Below are 14207 nucleotides of genomic sequence, written 5' to 3'. Positions count from 1 at the left end.
TTCCATCTTGGAATTCAGAGGCCAGACTTTTAGAATTCCATCTCAGGAGAAAAGGCCATGTGGAAGAGAACCAAGTCACTCAGCTAACAGCCAGCCACAAGAGCCGGCCACCCAGGGAGCCACGTGGATGGTCCAGTGCAGTGGGACAGTCTGATGACTGGGCCCCAGGTCCATAGTATGTTTGGCAAACAGTCCCCCAAGCTAAGCTCAGTCAACCCAGAAACCAGGCAGTACAAATGGCTGATTTTAACTTACAAGTTGCAGAATAAGATATTACTCAGCAAGAGATCAGCAAAACAGTTGCTGTATTTGGATCAGAAAAAGATAAAATAAAGACACCTGGGTCAAAAAGGAGCTCCCTCTTGACAGGACAGATTTGGCTATACTTACAGAGTCACAAAGGAATGAGTAGAGGGAGAATTAGATCCTGGAGAGAGGGGAGGTACTTCAGCAAGTCCTTGAATGAAACATTAATGAATTGGCTTAAGGACACAAATTGAGGTCCTGGCTTTGTATGGAAGGCAGTAACGAATAGGTTACTGTAACAGGTAACCTATTACAGTAACAGGTTGATGGTTCAACATGTGAGAGTGGAGAAATGAGGGCAGGAGGAGTGCATTACTTAGCTTAGTGGACCATTTATCTTGAAGGAAAAGATTTAAGATAACTTCAACCTGTGACCAAGCAAATAAGTGTTATTTCTTTATTTCAAGAATTTACCTAGAATAAAGAGAATAGAATTTGATTTCTCACTAAAAAATAATGAAAGCCAAAAGGAGAAAAAGACAACATCCTAAAAGTGGTAGAATTGCTTTCAATGGTTAAAATTTCTCAAACTCTTGATTTGATTTCCGTGGAATACTTGTGTAATGTGTTAAATAGAGCATTCTTTTAGGACAGTTTGCAACAGTTTAACAAAGCAAAACCCCCATTATCTGTCAAGAAAAGTAAAGAAAGGACTTGCATTGTGGAAGGATGAAAAAGAAAATCTTCACTTTATCCGTTTTTGCAAAAACATTTTTTTGCTTTAAAATTTGGCTGACATACTTTGAATTATTAAATTTTGGTTGGACATATTTAAATAACTTCTTTTTTTTTACTTTCTGAAAAAATAGCTGTGTGTTTTATATCTATTTTATCAATGTTTACATTACATAAATCGTTACCATTTAAAAATACAGTAGTTATGTTTTCTACATAAAATCCATGATACTACAAAAAATGGAAAGAACAGGCTGACATTTGAAACATACTTCCCAGCATTTAAATGCAGTGTGACATACAAGCAACATAACTGTTGCATCCATTCTGTGGTTTTCAAGTTATGGGAGCCATATATTGAGCGAAGATCCATTCAAAACACAATCACTCACCAATACAAGTTTGATAATACTTGTAGCAGTTTGTCCTTGATCCATCTTTTCCAGCTGCTCATTGTAAAACATGTTTCTTATCTGCACACTCTCTACTGTTTGTCTAGAGTTCTCTGACTCACAAAAATTAAGTGATCATTGACCAGAAGAATATCCTTTTTAGCAGCTGTCATAGACACAGTAACATCATGTCTGATGGCTTCCTCAGGGTCATAGATCTCACTTTAAGACACTCTGTTAAGTCCTTTGCTAAATCAGGATGGTTCATAAGATAGTGGCTGGCACACTTCACACATTCCAGATATATGGGTCACGAACGCCATGAAACCTGCCCAGGTAACACTGCCAAAGTGGTTTGTTTTGAGAAACCAATTCTGATTTCTTTGCCCCAAACACTTTTGCCAGCAGTTAACAACTTGCAGGCGCTCCTTGTTATCACTGCTCTTCAGTTTAAATTCAAGCTGGGATAAAACTGAGAGTAGCAAATTACTGTCAATATTATAGAGCTCCAAAAGTAAGTCAAAGACACGCTCTGACCAAGTGCTGAGAGACGTTTTCCCAAGCACCAGAACCTGGCTTTAAAACTGCTAACACAGTGTATGGTTCAACAGCTTGAGCTATCCTTACGAGTAAACCCTTTGCCAAATCATATGCTTGCTTGTTTAAATTCTTATGGGCAGATTCCAGATTTACTAAAACCCTACCCAAAAGCTCTTAAGGTACCGTGTCTCCTTCACAACCGATGGAGCTCAAGAGGTCTACCTGCATCCGAACTTTCCGGTTGTGGCCACTGTTTGTAACTGAAAATTATGTTCTGTGTAGTTGTATAAAAAGCTCATGGCTATCTTCCAAAAGCATATATTATATCTTCAAAGCATATATTATATGACTTAACCCAAACAGTGTTCTCAAGTAAATAAAAACACCTATTAAATTGTGGGTTCTTTGTATCCCCTGACCCCTTCAACTTGCCTTGTTGTAAACATAAATCTATCCTTTAGTTTATCAGGTGATGTGTAAGGAGCTTCAGGAGTGTAAATCCTGAAACTATCACGAAGGCCACAGGCTACCAGCAGGTAAACATCAGGACGCTTGAGAAAAAAGTCTGAAGCAAGAAGTAAAGCCAGGTGTAAATAAAGCTCCTTTTCTTCTCCAGAGTCCTGGTCCATATTCATGCAAGTTGTCACCAGCAACTTTAACTGTCTCACCATCTCCTCTTCGGATATTTTATCTGAGGTTTCCTTGATGCCAGGACCATAGGCAATTTTCCATAATTGGTCTTTGTCTTTGAAGGAGCCCTGAAGCCATGATGGAATATTTTTACCCCGTCCTAGGTTGAGATATCTTCTCTAAAGCCTCCAGTCTGGGTCAGGTGTCCCCTGTACAGGTTTGCAGGACACCCCTAGGGTGGGAGGGATGGACTAGAGTTGTGTGAAGAGAGACTGGGGTTTGTGGCTCTGGGGAGAGAGCTGGAGGGACAGCTGCCAGGAGCCCTGGGCTGAGCCCCTCTGCCACACGGCAGAGGCCTGTATTCTTAGGTGGAGCACGCCCCTCCTTGCATCAGCCTGGCAAGAAGCAATAGCCCCACATTCTGGTCTCTAAATAACTTCTTTAAAAATTTTTGTATTTCACAGGTTTCTCCAATATGAGCAGCACATACTGTATCCAGACAAGAAATGAATGTCACCAAGGAGGCCACTGAGCTACCTCTCTTGAAAGGCAGCTGGAGGACTCCAGTGGGCAGAAGATTTGGGTGGAATTGTGGCTAGGGATCTGAAATACAGAGGGGAGAGAGATGGGAACCAGGAAGAGAGACGAGGAGCACAGTGCCAGCTGGAGCCACTTTATTTCCAAACATGAGTCAAAGCAGACACAGACTTTCCTACCTCCATACTGGACTTGCATCTTATAAAACAGATTTGCTGCTAAAATCCTTCATAAAATCTGCCTTTCCCTTCACAGTAGAAAATAAGCAAAGAGTCACAGGTTAAAAGGTCATGCATAAAATATTCTATCCACCAAGATAATTATATAATAGTCTTAAATTCTTCACAGATCAATAAAAAAATCATTAATACTAATTGACACTTCACTATGTTTTGCTGCACTTCAAGATTTTTCTTCATATATTTATGTTCATATTTCACAAACAACAATATTACAAAAAGGCTATCAACTTTTTCATAAAATAGGAAAACAAAACAAAGTCATAACACTAAAATATATACACATCAATCTGCAGAGCATTAACTTTAAAAAATTAAAACAAAAAGAAAATGAACTCACCCCAAATAAGAATATCTGTAACACAAACTCTGTGGGCTTCCCAAAGGAGTTCTTAGCACTCAGATCTGGGGCTGGGTAGAGCTTATACTGCACCTAGTGGGTTTGTGTATCATGATTCACAACTGTGATTACTACAAGGACAGTTTCACGGTGTGGGTGGGACACAGTGCAAGTCATTAAATCATTCACACATATAAAAGCTTTAACGAAACTCAAGTATTTCCTCAGAAACAGTGTTTGACTCCCTTTTCTTTCACCCCCCCTTGTCCTCTGAGAGCCCCCTGTAGAGATCTGGAGTCGCTCACTGCCTATAACTGCTGCAGGATTTGGCTTGTAATTCTAAGGGCAAGGGATGTTATTTTAAGGAAGTCTGTGCATGTATTGTATTTTCTTTGCTTAATTAGAGGTAGATAACCTCAAAATAAGGTCCAAATATCAGTTCCTTCAAAGAGTGTCAAAAGCATAATATTAAACAAGGAGGTTAGCTACAAGAAAGTAAGAATTGAAATTCTAATTTTTAAGAAAAAAATATCTGATGATGCATGCGTCTGTGTATATGGAATAAATGACCTACAAAAGAAAAAAACAACACTGTAGAAGAAGAGTTCGATATAATTTGTCAACCTGGAAAAAATGGTTGGAATTTATGGTTGGAAGAAACCTCATATATCAAGTAGTTAATTCTCTGATTTCGGAGGAGAAGGGAGAAGAGACCCAGACAGGGCAAGTGACTTGCCTGAGCACATCAGCACACTCATTTGTACAACTACTTTTAGACACACCCAGGCGCACATTCACTGTTGCATTCACTTCTGTTTTGTACAATAAACGCTACTGGTTTACACAATAAATAAAACGAACTATGCAAATTTTCATTTGTCATTTCATTTCCGGGAGTGGGAAATACCCATCTTTCAGATAAGCGAGAGGTTCTACTTTCTCCCAACTGGTCCATTTACCAAACTGTACATTCCCTGCCTGGATGCTGCTCTCTGCAGCCCCGGGAAGAAGCACAGATAGAGAGAGACGTGGGCCTGGCAGCAAGGAAAGCAGAGGCACTCAACTCCTGTCGGATTCAGTTTCTAGTTACGCCAAAGATGCTCCCACCGGCAGTGAAGGCTTTACATCAAGTTCAACTTGGGCTATTAGAACATCTAGACTTGATGGAAGGATATAATGAGGGGGAGGCCCCCGATGCCCTCGGCCCAGAAGAATGTGAGCTAGTGCCCCTCTGACCGTTAAGAGCAGAGATGAGCAGTGTGGGTCTTGTCTAAGCTATAAACTGTAAACTTAGATGGCTTTGCTAGGTGAAGTCATAGTTTCTAATGATCTTAATTTGTAGATGCCTGTGAACATCACAATACTTAGGCCTAATGTACAGTAGTATTCATAGCTATTTTACCCTTTTCATAAAATTACATGTGGATATAATTCTAAGGTCATTTTTAAAAATATTATTACTTTTAATCTTCATTATAGACTTTATTCTAAAAAATCCTGAGCCCAGCTACATATATTAACGTGAAATAACTTTAAAAATAAGCAATACATTATATACATACCAAAATAGCCCCATTTAAAGCCATGTAAGTGAAAAAGTTGAGTTTTCAAGAATAAACTAGACCTTCTACAAGTACTTTTCATAATTTTAAACTAATATCAAACATACCTTCTTTCTGACTATGGCCAATATATACACACTGCTCTTAGTAATTTATGTCAGAAGTATTCACTATGAAAACAGTAGGTTGGTTGGTTTGTCTGTTTTCACTTGTTCTATAACGGAAAATTCATTCCAAATTTAAGTAAGTTTGGTCCCAAAAGTTCTCCCCCAAGGAGACAGCATAACCAGAAGACTTGCAATGCACAGCTACCCAGGGCATATGCAATCTTACATCTTCTAATAATAGTGGTGGAAGGTAACTTTCAAGTATCATAATCCAACTGGATGTATAGATCATTATCTCATAAAATTAACACTCTATAGGGAGAAAGTCATTTGAGAAACTTGTCCTTGCTAGAACATCTTCGCCAAAATTCCCATAGGAAACAAAACCATCCACCTACAAGGGATGGAGGGCACTTGGTAGCCAGCAATGACCTTAAAGCGCACACATTTAACAGTGCTCTGAACTCAGCGTAAACTCTAGCAAGATGAAGAAGAGCCCACACTTTCTTACTTCATTAAAGGTTACTGGGTCATCCAGAGTGGGAAGCATTTCTTCTAAACAGCACGTCTTGGGAAGGCAGGACCCACAGCTACTTCCAGCCCCTGGTCCTGCCCTCCACAGCAATGGCTATTCATAGCTGTTTGGCTAAAACAAGAAGAGAGAGACTGGATAACTTGGAGAACCAGATGTAGGTGTTTTTGTACTTATTGTAGTCAAACACATTTTAAAAAATTAAATTAATGCAGGGAAGGGAACAGATTCCATAACTCACAAATAACAAGGGAGAAATGAGTTGACTAAAAAGTGCATGTCTTTCCAAAGCAGGTGCAGGTCAAGAGGGGCACACAAGCATTCTAGAAATTTTACTTCTTCACAGATTTTGATCCAGCCATGTGATGTAACTTTTCCTAGTCCGGATTCCCACTGAGAAGTTGGTGGGCCAGGTGGTGAAAATCATGCACCCGTGGAAGCCATCCTCAAAGTGATCCAGGGTCACCTCCACACCTGCACTCTCCAGACGCTTTGCATACATGATCCCATCATCTCGTAGGACATCGTGCTCACAAGTCAGAATATAGGTCTTTGGGAGGTGCTGCAGGACTTCCTGGTCTGCAATGAGTGGGGCAGAACGGACATCTAGCAACTGAGGGATCTCGCGGACAATCCTGGCGTTGCCAGTGGTCTGCATGACTGGCTTGTAGTTCTTTGTGAAGACTGTGGGCAGGAGGGATGTCCAGTTCAGACGGGCCCTGAGGGCAGCAGCCTCTTCCACATCCAGCGAAGTGTGGTTGTTAACTATCATTGCCTGGACAAAGTCATAGTTGCCTTTGAAGTAGTCCACCCAGTACTTCACCATGACATAACGGGGCAGGATGGGAGTGTCCATATTCTGCTGATAAGAGGGTGTGTTGAAATCTAGAGCCTGAAGAACTGGGTAAATTAAAGCTTGCAGTTTGAGCTTGCTTTTCAGGTTGGCATCTTGACTAAACTGGAGAAATAGAAGCAAACATATCATTTTATTTGGCAGGGATCCTTTTACAGAAACTACACCTCAAAGAGCAGGGTAATATGTTACTTTGAACCAGTCAAAAAGATACAGTTGTTCAATTTCAAGCAGGCATGGTATTAATGTAGTTTAAGAAAACTACATAATTCCTCATTACCAACCACCACCACCATCCTATCAAGCTACTGGATAATTACTAAGAAAGGTATGATATTTGCAACTTATAGTTTTGAGTGAACACTTCAAATGTACATGATCTCATAGGCTCCTAAACCCTCCTTAACATATTACTTGTATCCATCCTTTGGCACTTAGCATACCTTACTGGGTACTATGGATGGATAATGTGTGAACCTAGGTAGTTTTGTATTCCCTGCAAAGTCCGAAAAAGGCAATGGCTTCCACGGGAGAAAAAAACTAGTCTGACTCTCCCAAAGGAGAAGGGCAGGAAAATGAACAGGTGAAGCATGTTCTGGCATGAAGCATGCAGACACAGTGCTGGCAGTGTGCCCTCCGCTCTGCCTAATGAGCATGTGCCCCGGGGTGAAGTTGAAATGAGAGTGGGAAGGAACCTCCGTCTCAGCAGACCGCAGTTCTGCTGAGGGAAGCTGTAACTGCTTTGTAACAGCGGGAGGAAGTGATCAGTAAGTAGTATTACTGATATGTGCCAAGAATTGCATATACATTATCTCCCTAAGCAAGTCTTGGCAGTAGCCCCAAATATCTGATGGTATTATCCTCATTTTCCTGAAGCTCAGAGAGGTTAAGGACTTGCACAGAGATGGCTCCCAAAGGGGGCTGAGATCCCTTCCCTGTTCTACCTCGTTTTAAAGTTTCCCCAAGGCACCAGGACTGACTTCTTACTGCATTTGGGTGCATGGAAAGCAAACCTGCTAAGGCCAAGTGGAGAATCAAGTTCTTTAATTATAGCAAAGGGGAAGAAACCAAGGTACACCACAGATAACAAGGCAGACGCTACTTGAAAATACCAAGAGAAAAAAAATTGGAGGTGAGAAGACAGAGACACTATTCTTAAATTATTTGATATGTTAAACAAAAACTGTTGCAACCAAAAGATTTTCTGGAAGGAAAGGGTTCCGGAGCCACGTGCTACCCAGAGAGGGGAGCAGGTCCTGGGGCTGCAGTCCGAACCAGCAGCAGCCAGGCTGGAAGAAGAAGACAAACACGTCCCCTGTCCTGGGGCTGACAGGGCGCTTTGACATGACGGGTTCCAGGAAGAAAGATGTAAGTGGGTTGAAGGAATTTACCTGGCTGTAGATAAGGGGGTGGGAGCCACACAGCAGGGAAAGTTCTAGGATCCTCGAACAGTCCCTAAGAAAGAAATACTCCCTACTCCTGGACTGTCGTGAGCAACAGTCTGGAAAGTTCGTGCAGAGGCATGATGCAGTTGTATCTGGAGACTGGCTTTTTTTTTTTTAAATAGCCACCTGGAAGGTGATTCAGAGTAGTAACATCCACTCAGGAATGTGAGCAGTCTATTTCTGGATTGGGCCCAAGGCTCTGTAGCTGATTACCTCTCACCTCTTCCTCCCACCCTCCAGCCTGCTGTCATTTAATTTAGGACAGCTCGGGATTTTTCTCCTGTCGAATCCACAACGGGAAGGAAATGTACTTATCTTTCAGTTTAAACAGCTGCCCCAAACTTTGTTTTCAAAGAATTTAACCAGGGGAAGCTCGGGTTTATTATTACATTTCAAGTGACAGAACCATTTAATGTTGTCTTTGACATAAAAAAAAACCAATGGGAGACACTTTTTAATTTTTAATTTGGCCCAAGGTTCTAAGGAAACAATCTCAGCAACTGGAGTTCAGGCAAAAAATCCCCTGTTTTGGAAGTCCAACATGGAAAAGGGGCAGGAAACGCGTAATTTCCATGTGTTCCCTGAAGAGCAAGGGAGGCCTGTAAAAAGTTAGGCCTCCTCTCATGCTGAATGTCCCTGGAGCCTTTTCAAGGACTCAGAGACGACCCCGCTTCTACTTCTGAAAGACCTCTGAGACCTCTCCAAGCTCAGTCACCTAAATAACTCGGCCACACGGTGATCGGCCTGGCTAAGTCATTGCCATGCGTGGTCGACCGTCTGCTTGGTCTTTTGGACATCATCGCACAGCCTCCTGCTGCCAGCATCTCAGAGCAGTCGGTTACCTGTTGGCCCAGGGCAGCAGCCAAATTCCCACCAGCACTGTCCCCAGAAACGCCAATTCTGCCTGGGTCGACTGAATACTTCTGTAAGACTTCTGGCTGCAGAAAATACTTCGTGGCCCGCACAACATCGTGAATCTGCTCTGGAAAATGAACCTTTGGAACCAGTCTGTACCTGTGAAGACAAAAGTTGTATTTATTGTAGGATTTGCTAAGTATTTACAAGACATAAAGTTTAAGGAGACACCGGTTCCTTTTGATGCCAGAAATAAACAAGTAAGGAGTTGAAATAAAAATAAAAACCATTCATTTTCTTGCAAATCAAATATTTAGTTTTAAAATGTAATGATTTTTTGTATTATCAATAATTCTCCTTCTCTTTTTTTTACTATCAGCCACCAAACCAAACCAAAACAAATATCTACCACTACCAATGCAAAAATGAAACTTCAAAGTAAAAGGCAGATGTTGATAATAGTAACATATGGATAGAACCACAGCAAACCTTGAATTTTATTTCTGAAGGTCAGTGTTCCAACCATAACACCTCTGGGTTAGAAGGTGACTTGGCAGCATTAACCACATGGTATTCTTCATGACTGACTTGTTCCAGGTAGTAAAACTGTCCTCCACTAAAGTGGCCGTGCCAGTCTGACATTAAACCCAGGCAATGCATTCACTGTCTGGGAGGCTGAACCTAAAGTTCCAATTGTCAACAAGCAGAAAGGAAGCCAAACCTGCCCAGTAGCTCAGGGTAGGTAGGCCCTCTGGGCACCTCTGGCGCTTCTCCTACTGCCCTTCTTTTCACCATCAGAGTCCCTTTGGGATCCTACTCTGATCATTTCATGGGATTCATATTCCTTTAAGAGTCCATAAAACCTTAGTTTTTTCAAATGCACCATATAGTATTACAGATCCATATTTGGTGATCTTGTCTTGGAGAGTCTTCTCAGTCTCCACGCTCCTTCCTTATTTTTATTCACCCTTTATTCCTTACTCCAGGGTTTGCCCTCCTCCAGGCAGACTTCCTTGACTATATAGCCTTTCTGTGTAAGACTGTAGTCATGAGTGAGCTAGCTACTATCCCTCGATACTTCTATGTGCCAGGGTATATTGCTGTTCTTATGGTCTCATCTTGAAATGATTTCTCTATGTATTCTCCTAAAGAGTATGTTGTCTAATATTAGGAACTATATATTATTCATCACTGTGTGTCTAGTATCTATCAATGTGCTAGGCACATAATCATCCATCCAGTAAACCTTATGTGAGTATTGATATACCTTTATTTTGCAAATGAAAAAACTGATGCACAGGAAGTTACAGTATTTGATTTGTATTGGGTTGGCCACAAAGTCCATTTAGTTTTTTCCATGAAATACAAGACACATCTTTCATTTTCACCAATAACTTTATTGATTTGGATATTTTGAGAATGTGGGCTATCTCTTGCTATTGGGTTTTATCAGGTAGAGGCTAGGGGTGCTGCTAAACATCTTCCAATGCATAAGACAGCCCCACAGCAAAGAATTATGTGGGCAAAATGTCAACAGTACTTTCGACATACACTGCACAAATCTTTTATGCATTTCAGTTGCATTTTTTACCTTTCTTGAAATAATAAATCATAATACACTGAAAATGTTTCATATTTTTTTCCATCTTCAATATTCAAATGGTTGCACAAAAATTTACCAATGCTGATAATTTTTTAAAGATTATCTATATATATATTTTTTCATTTTTAGAGAGAGGGGAAGGGAGGGAGAAAGAGATGGAGAGAAACATCAATGTGTGTTTGCCCTTCATGCACACCCTACTGGGGGGCTGGCCCGCAAGCCAGGCACGTGCCCTGACTGGGAATCAAACTGGGGACCCTTTGGTTTGCAGGCCAGCGCTCAATCCACTGAGCCAAACCAGCCAGGGCAATGTTGATACATTTTTTAAAATGGGCACAGATATAACAGATGTCACAATACAATCTAACAAAATTGTTTCAAATGAAGTTAAAGATAACTAAGCACTACTAGAGCCAATGTACAGAAAAACTAAATGAACATTTTGGCCAATCAATAAGTCTAACACAGATCAAAACCAGGGAGGGTAGAAACTTCTTCATTAAAATTTAATAATAGTTAAGAACTCAGGTCTTTTGATTTTCATTTTATAATTAGCATTATTCTGAGAAATTAATTTTTTCTAAGCTACTTTTACAAAGCCATTCATTTCCTCCATCTAAAATCCAGCTATTTAACTAACTAGCTTCAACATTCAGTGTAGATACAGTCAAATGGACAAATATTTGTGAAATACTATCACAAATAATAATTTAGATCTGGTCATTCAGGAATTACGACATTTGAAAACTGTAAATGCAATAAGAAATTCCTTTAGTGGTTGCCTTATAGCAGATAAAATAAGTTTTCTAATTTTCTTTTTATTTTTTCATCTGTGGTGATCAGGTAATCATCAGAAACACGTTTTTCTCCAGCTGATTTTCACCACGTCTTAAAACTGCTGCCACAGCATCCCATTGTTAATGATGGGTGAAAGGAGTAGGGTTACACCATTTCGTCCACTAGGGGGCAACAGCTCACACGATTCCATTTACCCTCAATTTGGGGCGAGGGGACGATTTTTTTTTAACTTCATCACTAAGCTGAATTCCTCATTCTATCAATGAATTAAAAGCGAATGCATTTTATGACTTCAGTTGTGAAAATACATAATTTGTCTCAACAAGATTCCACGTATCATGATAAATTGTTTTTGTGGTGGCCCAGGAGGTCAGAACATATTCTATTAGTATATGCACATGAACTACATTTTTAGATGTTGCCTCCGAAAAGGTCTCAGTGACTTTGAATATGACTTTGAATAAAGAGAAATTGTTAATCTAAAAAAAGTTCTACTGCCTCCAACCTTATCAGGCAGTCAATCGCTGGTTCAGATAACAGAGTAAGTATATTTAAAAACAAACAGGCTAGAGTGCAAAAGTGTTCCCAGCACCCTTAAAGACCTCCCAACCCTTCCCATCCTCTCGTTCAAACTGGAACATTGTCTAACTTTATTCAGTAAGAAGGGGCACTACTTCCACAGACTGAAGAATACAGTGAAACTAGATATTTCTGAGGTCACCCAATGTAAGCTGAGCCTTCGAAGGAACTTGAAATTGACCAGAGGACTATAACAAAAGTCCTGTAAAATCTTTATAGTCATGGAAAACTGACAATCAGGAGGAAATTCATGAGTGGTATAGCCAAAGAAAGCTCGCAAAAATATACTTATCTGTTTTTGTTCAAAGCTATGTCCCTGCAAAGTACTGAAAAAGGACTCTGCCTTTTGTTTTGTTTCATTTTGTTTACTTTTAAACTTGTAGGTCTTGAGTAAAAGCACCTGACGAATTCTAGAGGCTGCTGTCTCACTTCCCCCAACTCGCTGCAGGGAGAGAGGACTCCGCAAATCCAGCTCTAACGGTCTTACTGTGCATGCCTCCTACTAGATGAACAAAATTCAGTGTAAATTCAGGAATGAGGTTCAAACAACTTAATAAATGTGTGCATTTTATAAAAAATGTCAGTCCTGCTAAGTGAGGCATCTCACCAAGTACTCTACAAACATGTTGCACTCAAATCTCAGAGCACACCTGTGGGGTTAAGGATGAAGACAAGGAGGATGTGTAACTTGGCTGCAGCGACTAGTAAGTGGCACATCCGTGATGTGAGTTCACAACTGACTTGGAAACCCATGTGGACTCCGCCTTTCAAAATATTCTTTCTTCAACACTCACAGCTGTTTAATAATGTGTATGTGTGTTCTGATTGCCCTACCAAAGCAGCAAATTCTCAAAACTGTAGATTTTGGACACCCCAGAATGGCCCTCATGATTTCAATGGTTTTGCAATATTCTCAAAACAAACCACCAAGCAGAATGCCTGGGCACCCGGTACATCTTGTGGATGAAAACGATATTATAATAAATCATAAACTCCTAACTGGGCAGCTTATGGTGGGTTGTCACACTCCAGGCCTATAAATTCTTAAGATGGTTTCTTAAGCCAGTCCTGTCTATCGTTCTTGTGCATCTGGTTATACTTACCTTTGAAATGCCAGAAGCAATACTCCTCAAAGGTGTAACCACCCTCAAGACAGTACATAAACTTGTTAACTGTCTTCTAATCTAAACCCTGCCTTGCTTTCTCCCAGCTCCACATCATCTTATATTTCCTCCTTAACTCCAAACGCAGAAGAGAAATCACAAACCACCATTCTCTGGGGGATCTGAGATCCTGCTTCTCGACAACAGCCATCAGTTTGGGCTCAAATAAACTCCTAAAAAATTCTCTGCAGGTTTGGACATTTCTTATGTTGACAATCTTTAATAGCATTCTTTTCTCCAAACAAAATTTTAAAGATTTGTTTTACACCTTTTACGTATAAAATGTCAATATAACACTATCTGTGGTGAGGAAAGTAATAAGCCAGATGGCTTTAACAACATAAATTGCTCTTCACCCACCTACTTGTCTGGCACAGCTCTGAGGACTCCGCTTCTCGGAGCCCACGCATCGCTCAGTTTCTTAGCATACCCTGGGGTAATCCTGAGGGCTTTATAAAGGCACTGAGGTTTGAGCCCCACTGCAAAACACTCCAATGCATTGGATCTGGAGTGGAGCCCAGCATATCTATATTTGAAGACAAATTTCCCCAAGTAATTCTAACGTGCAGCCAATGTTAAAAAATATCACCGAGTCCAGCCACTTTGTCACTCTTGTCTGAACACATCTCCCTGTTCCTGTTCCCAACGCCTTGGTCCCTGTTTCCGCCCCCCAGGCCCTTCTCCCTGCAACGACGGGTCAAGTGTTCTGGCTCTTTAAGTCTCACTTCCAATGCCACTTTCTCCGTGGAACCTTCTGAGAGCCCAGCCAAAAGAAACTCCCCTGCCCTGAAGCCCTGGAAGCCTCTCTGACAACAGGTCATAACAGACACCTCGACATGCTCTTGCAGTGGATGGAAAGTGAGAATCAGGCACTGAAGGGTCTGATGTGGGTCTACCTGAAATAATCAGCACCCACTTTATTAACAGTGACAGAGAGGTAGAGCGGTGATCGGAAAAGCGGATAAATTGCTCCTTACATCAAAGGCAGGTGCTGTACACAAGCCCGTAGTTCAGGGGAAATGGAAGCTGTTCCAAGCCTGTGGAAGTTGAA

General features: G+C 40.9%; 1 protein-coding gene and 1 pseudogene across 1 annotated transcript in view; both read right to left on the bottom strand.

Moving 5' to 3' along the window:
* Positions 1-1162: 1162 nt before the first annotated feature.
* LOC119043463 (sister chromatid cohesion protein PDS5 homolog B-like) lies at positions 1163-3265 on the bottom strand (annotated as a pseudogene).
* NCEH1 (neutral cholesterol ester hydrolase 1) overlaps positions 3196-14207 on the bottom strand; it is a 52830-nt gene continuing 41818 nt past the window's right edge. The window contains exons 4-5 of the mRNA XM_037137486.2: positions 9001-9172; positions 3196-6818 (exon numbers count right to left, since the gene is read on the bottom strand). Coding sequence (XP_036993381.2) covers positions 6201-6818; positions 9001-9172 — 790 coding nt within the window. The 3' untranslated portion in view covers positions 3196-6200. The remainder of the gene's footprint in view (positions 6819-9000; positions 9173-14207) is intronic.

The sequence above is a fragment of the Artibeus jamaicensis genome, unplaced genomic scaffold, assembly GCF_021234435.1.
Source record: "Artibeus jamaicensis isolate MK-2021 breed Jamaican fruit bat unplaced genomic scaffold, CSHL_Jam_final scaffold_474, whole genome shotgun sequence".
Lineage (NCBI taxonomy): Eukaryota > Metazoa > Chordata > Mammalia > Chiroptera > Phyllostomidae > Artibeus > Artibeus jamaicensis.
This window is presented reverse-complemented; position numbering and strand designations above follow the sequence as displayed.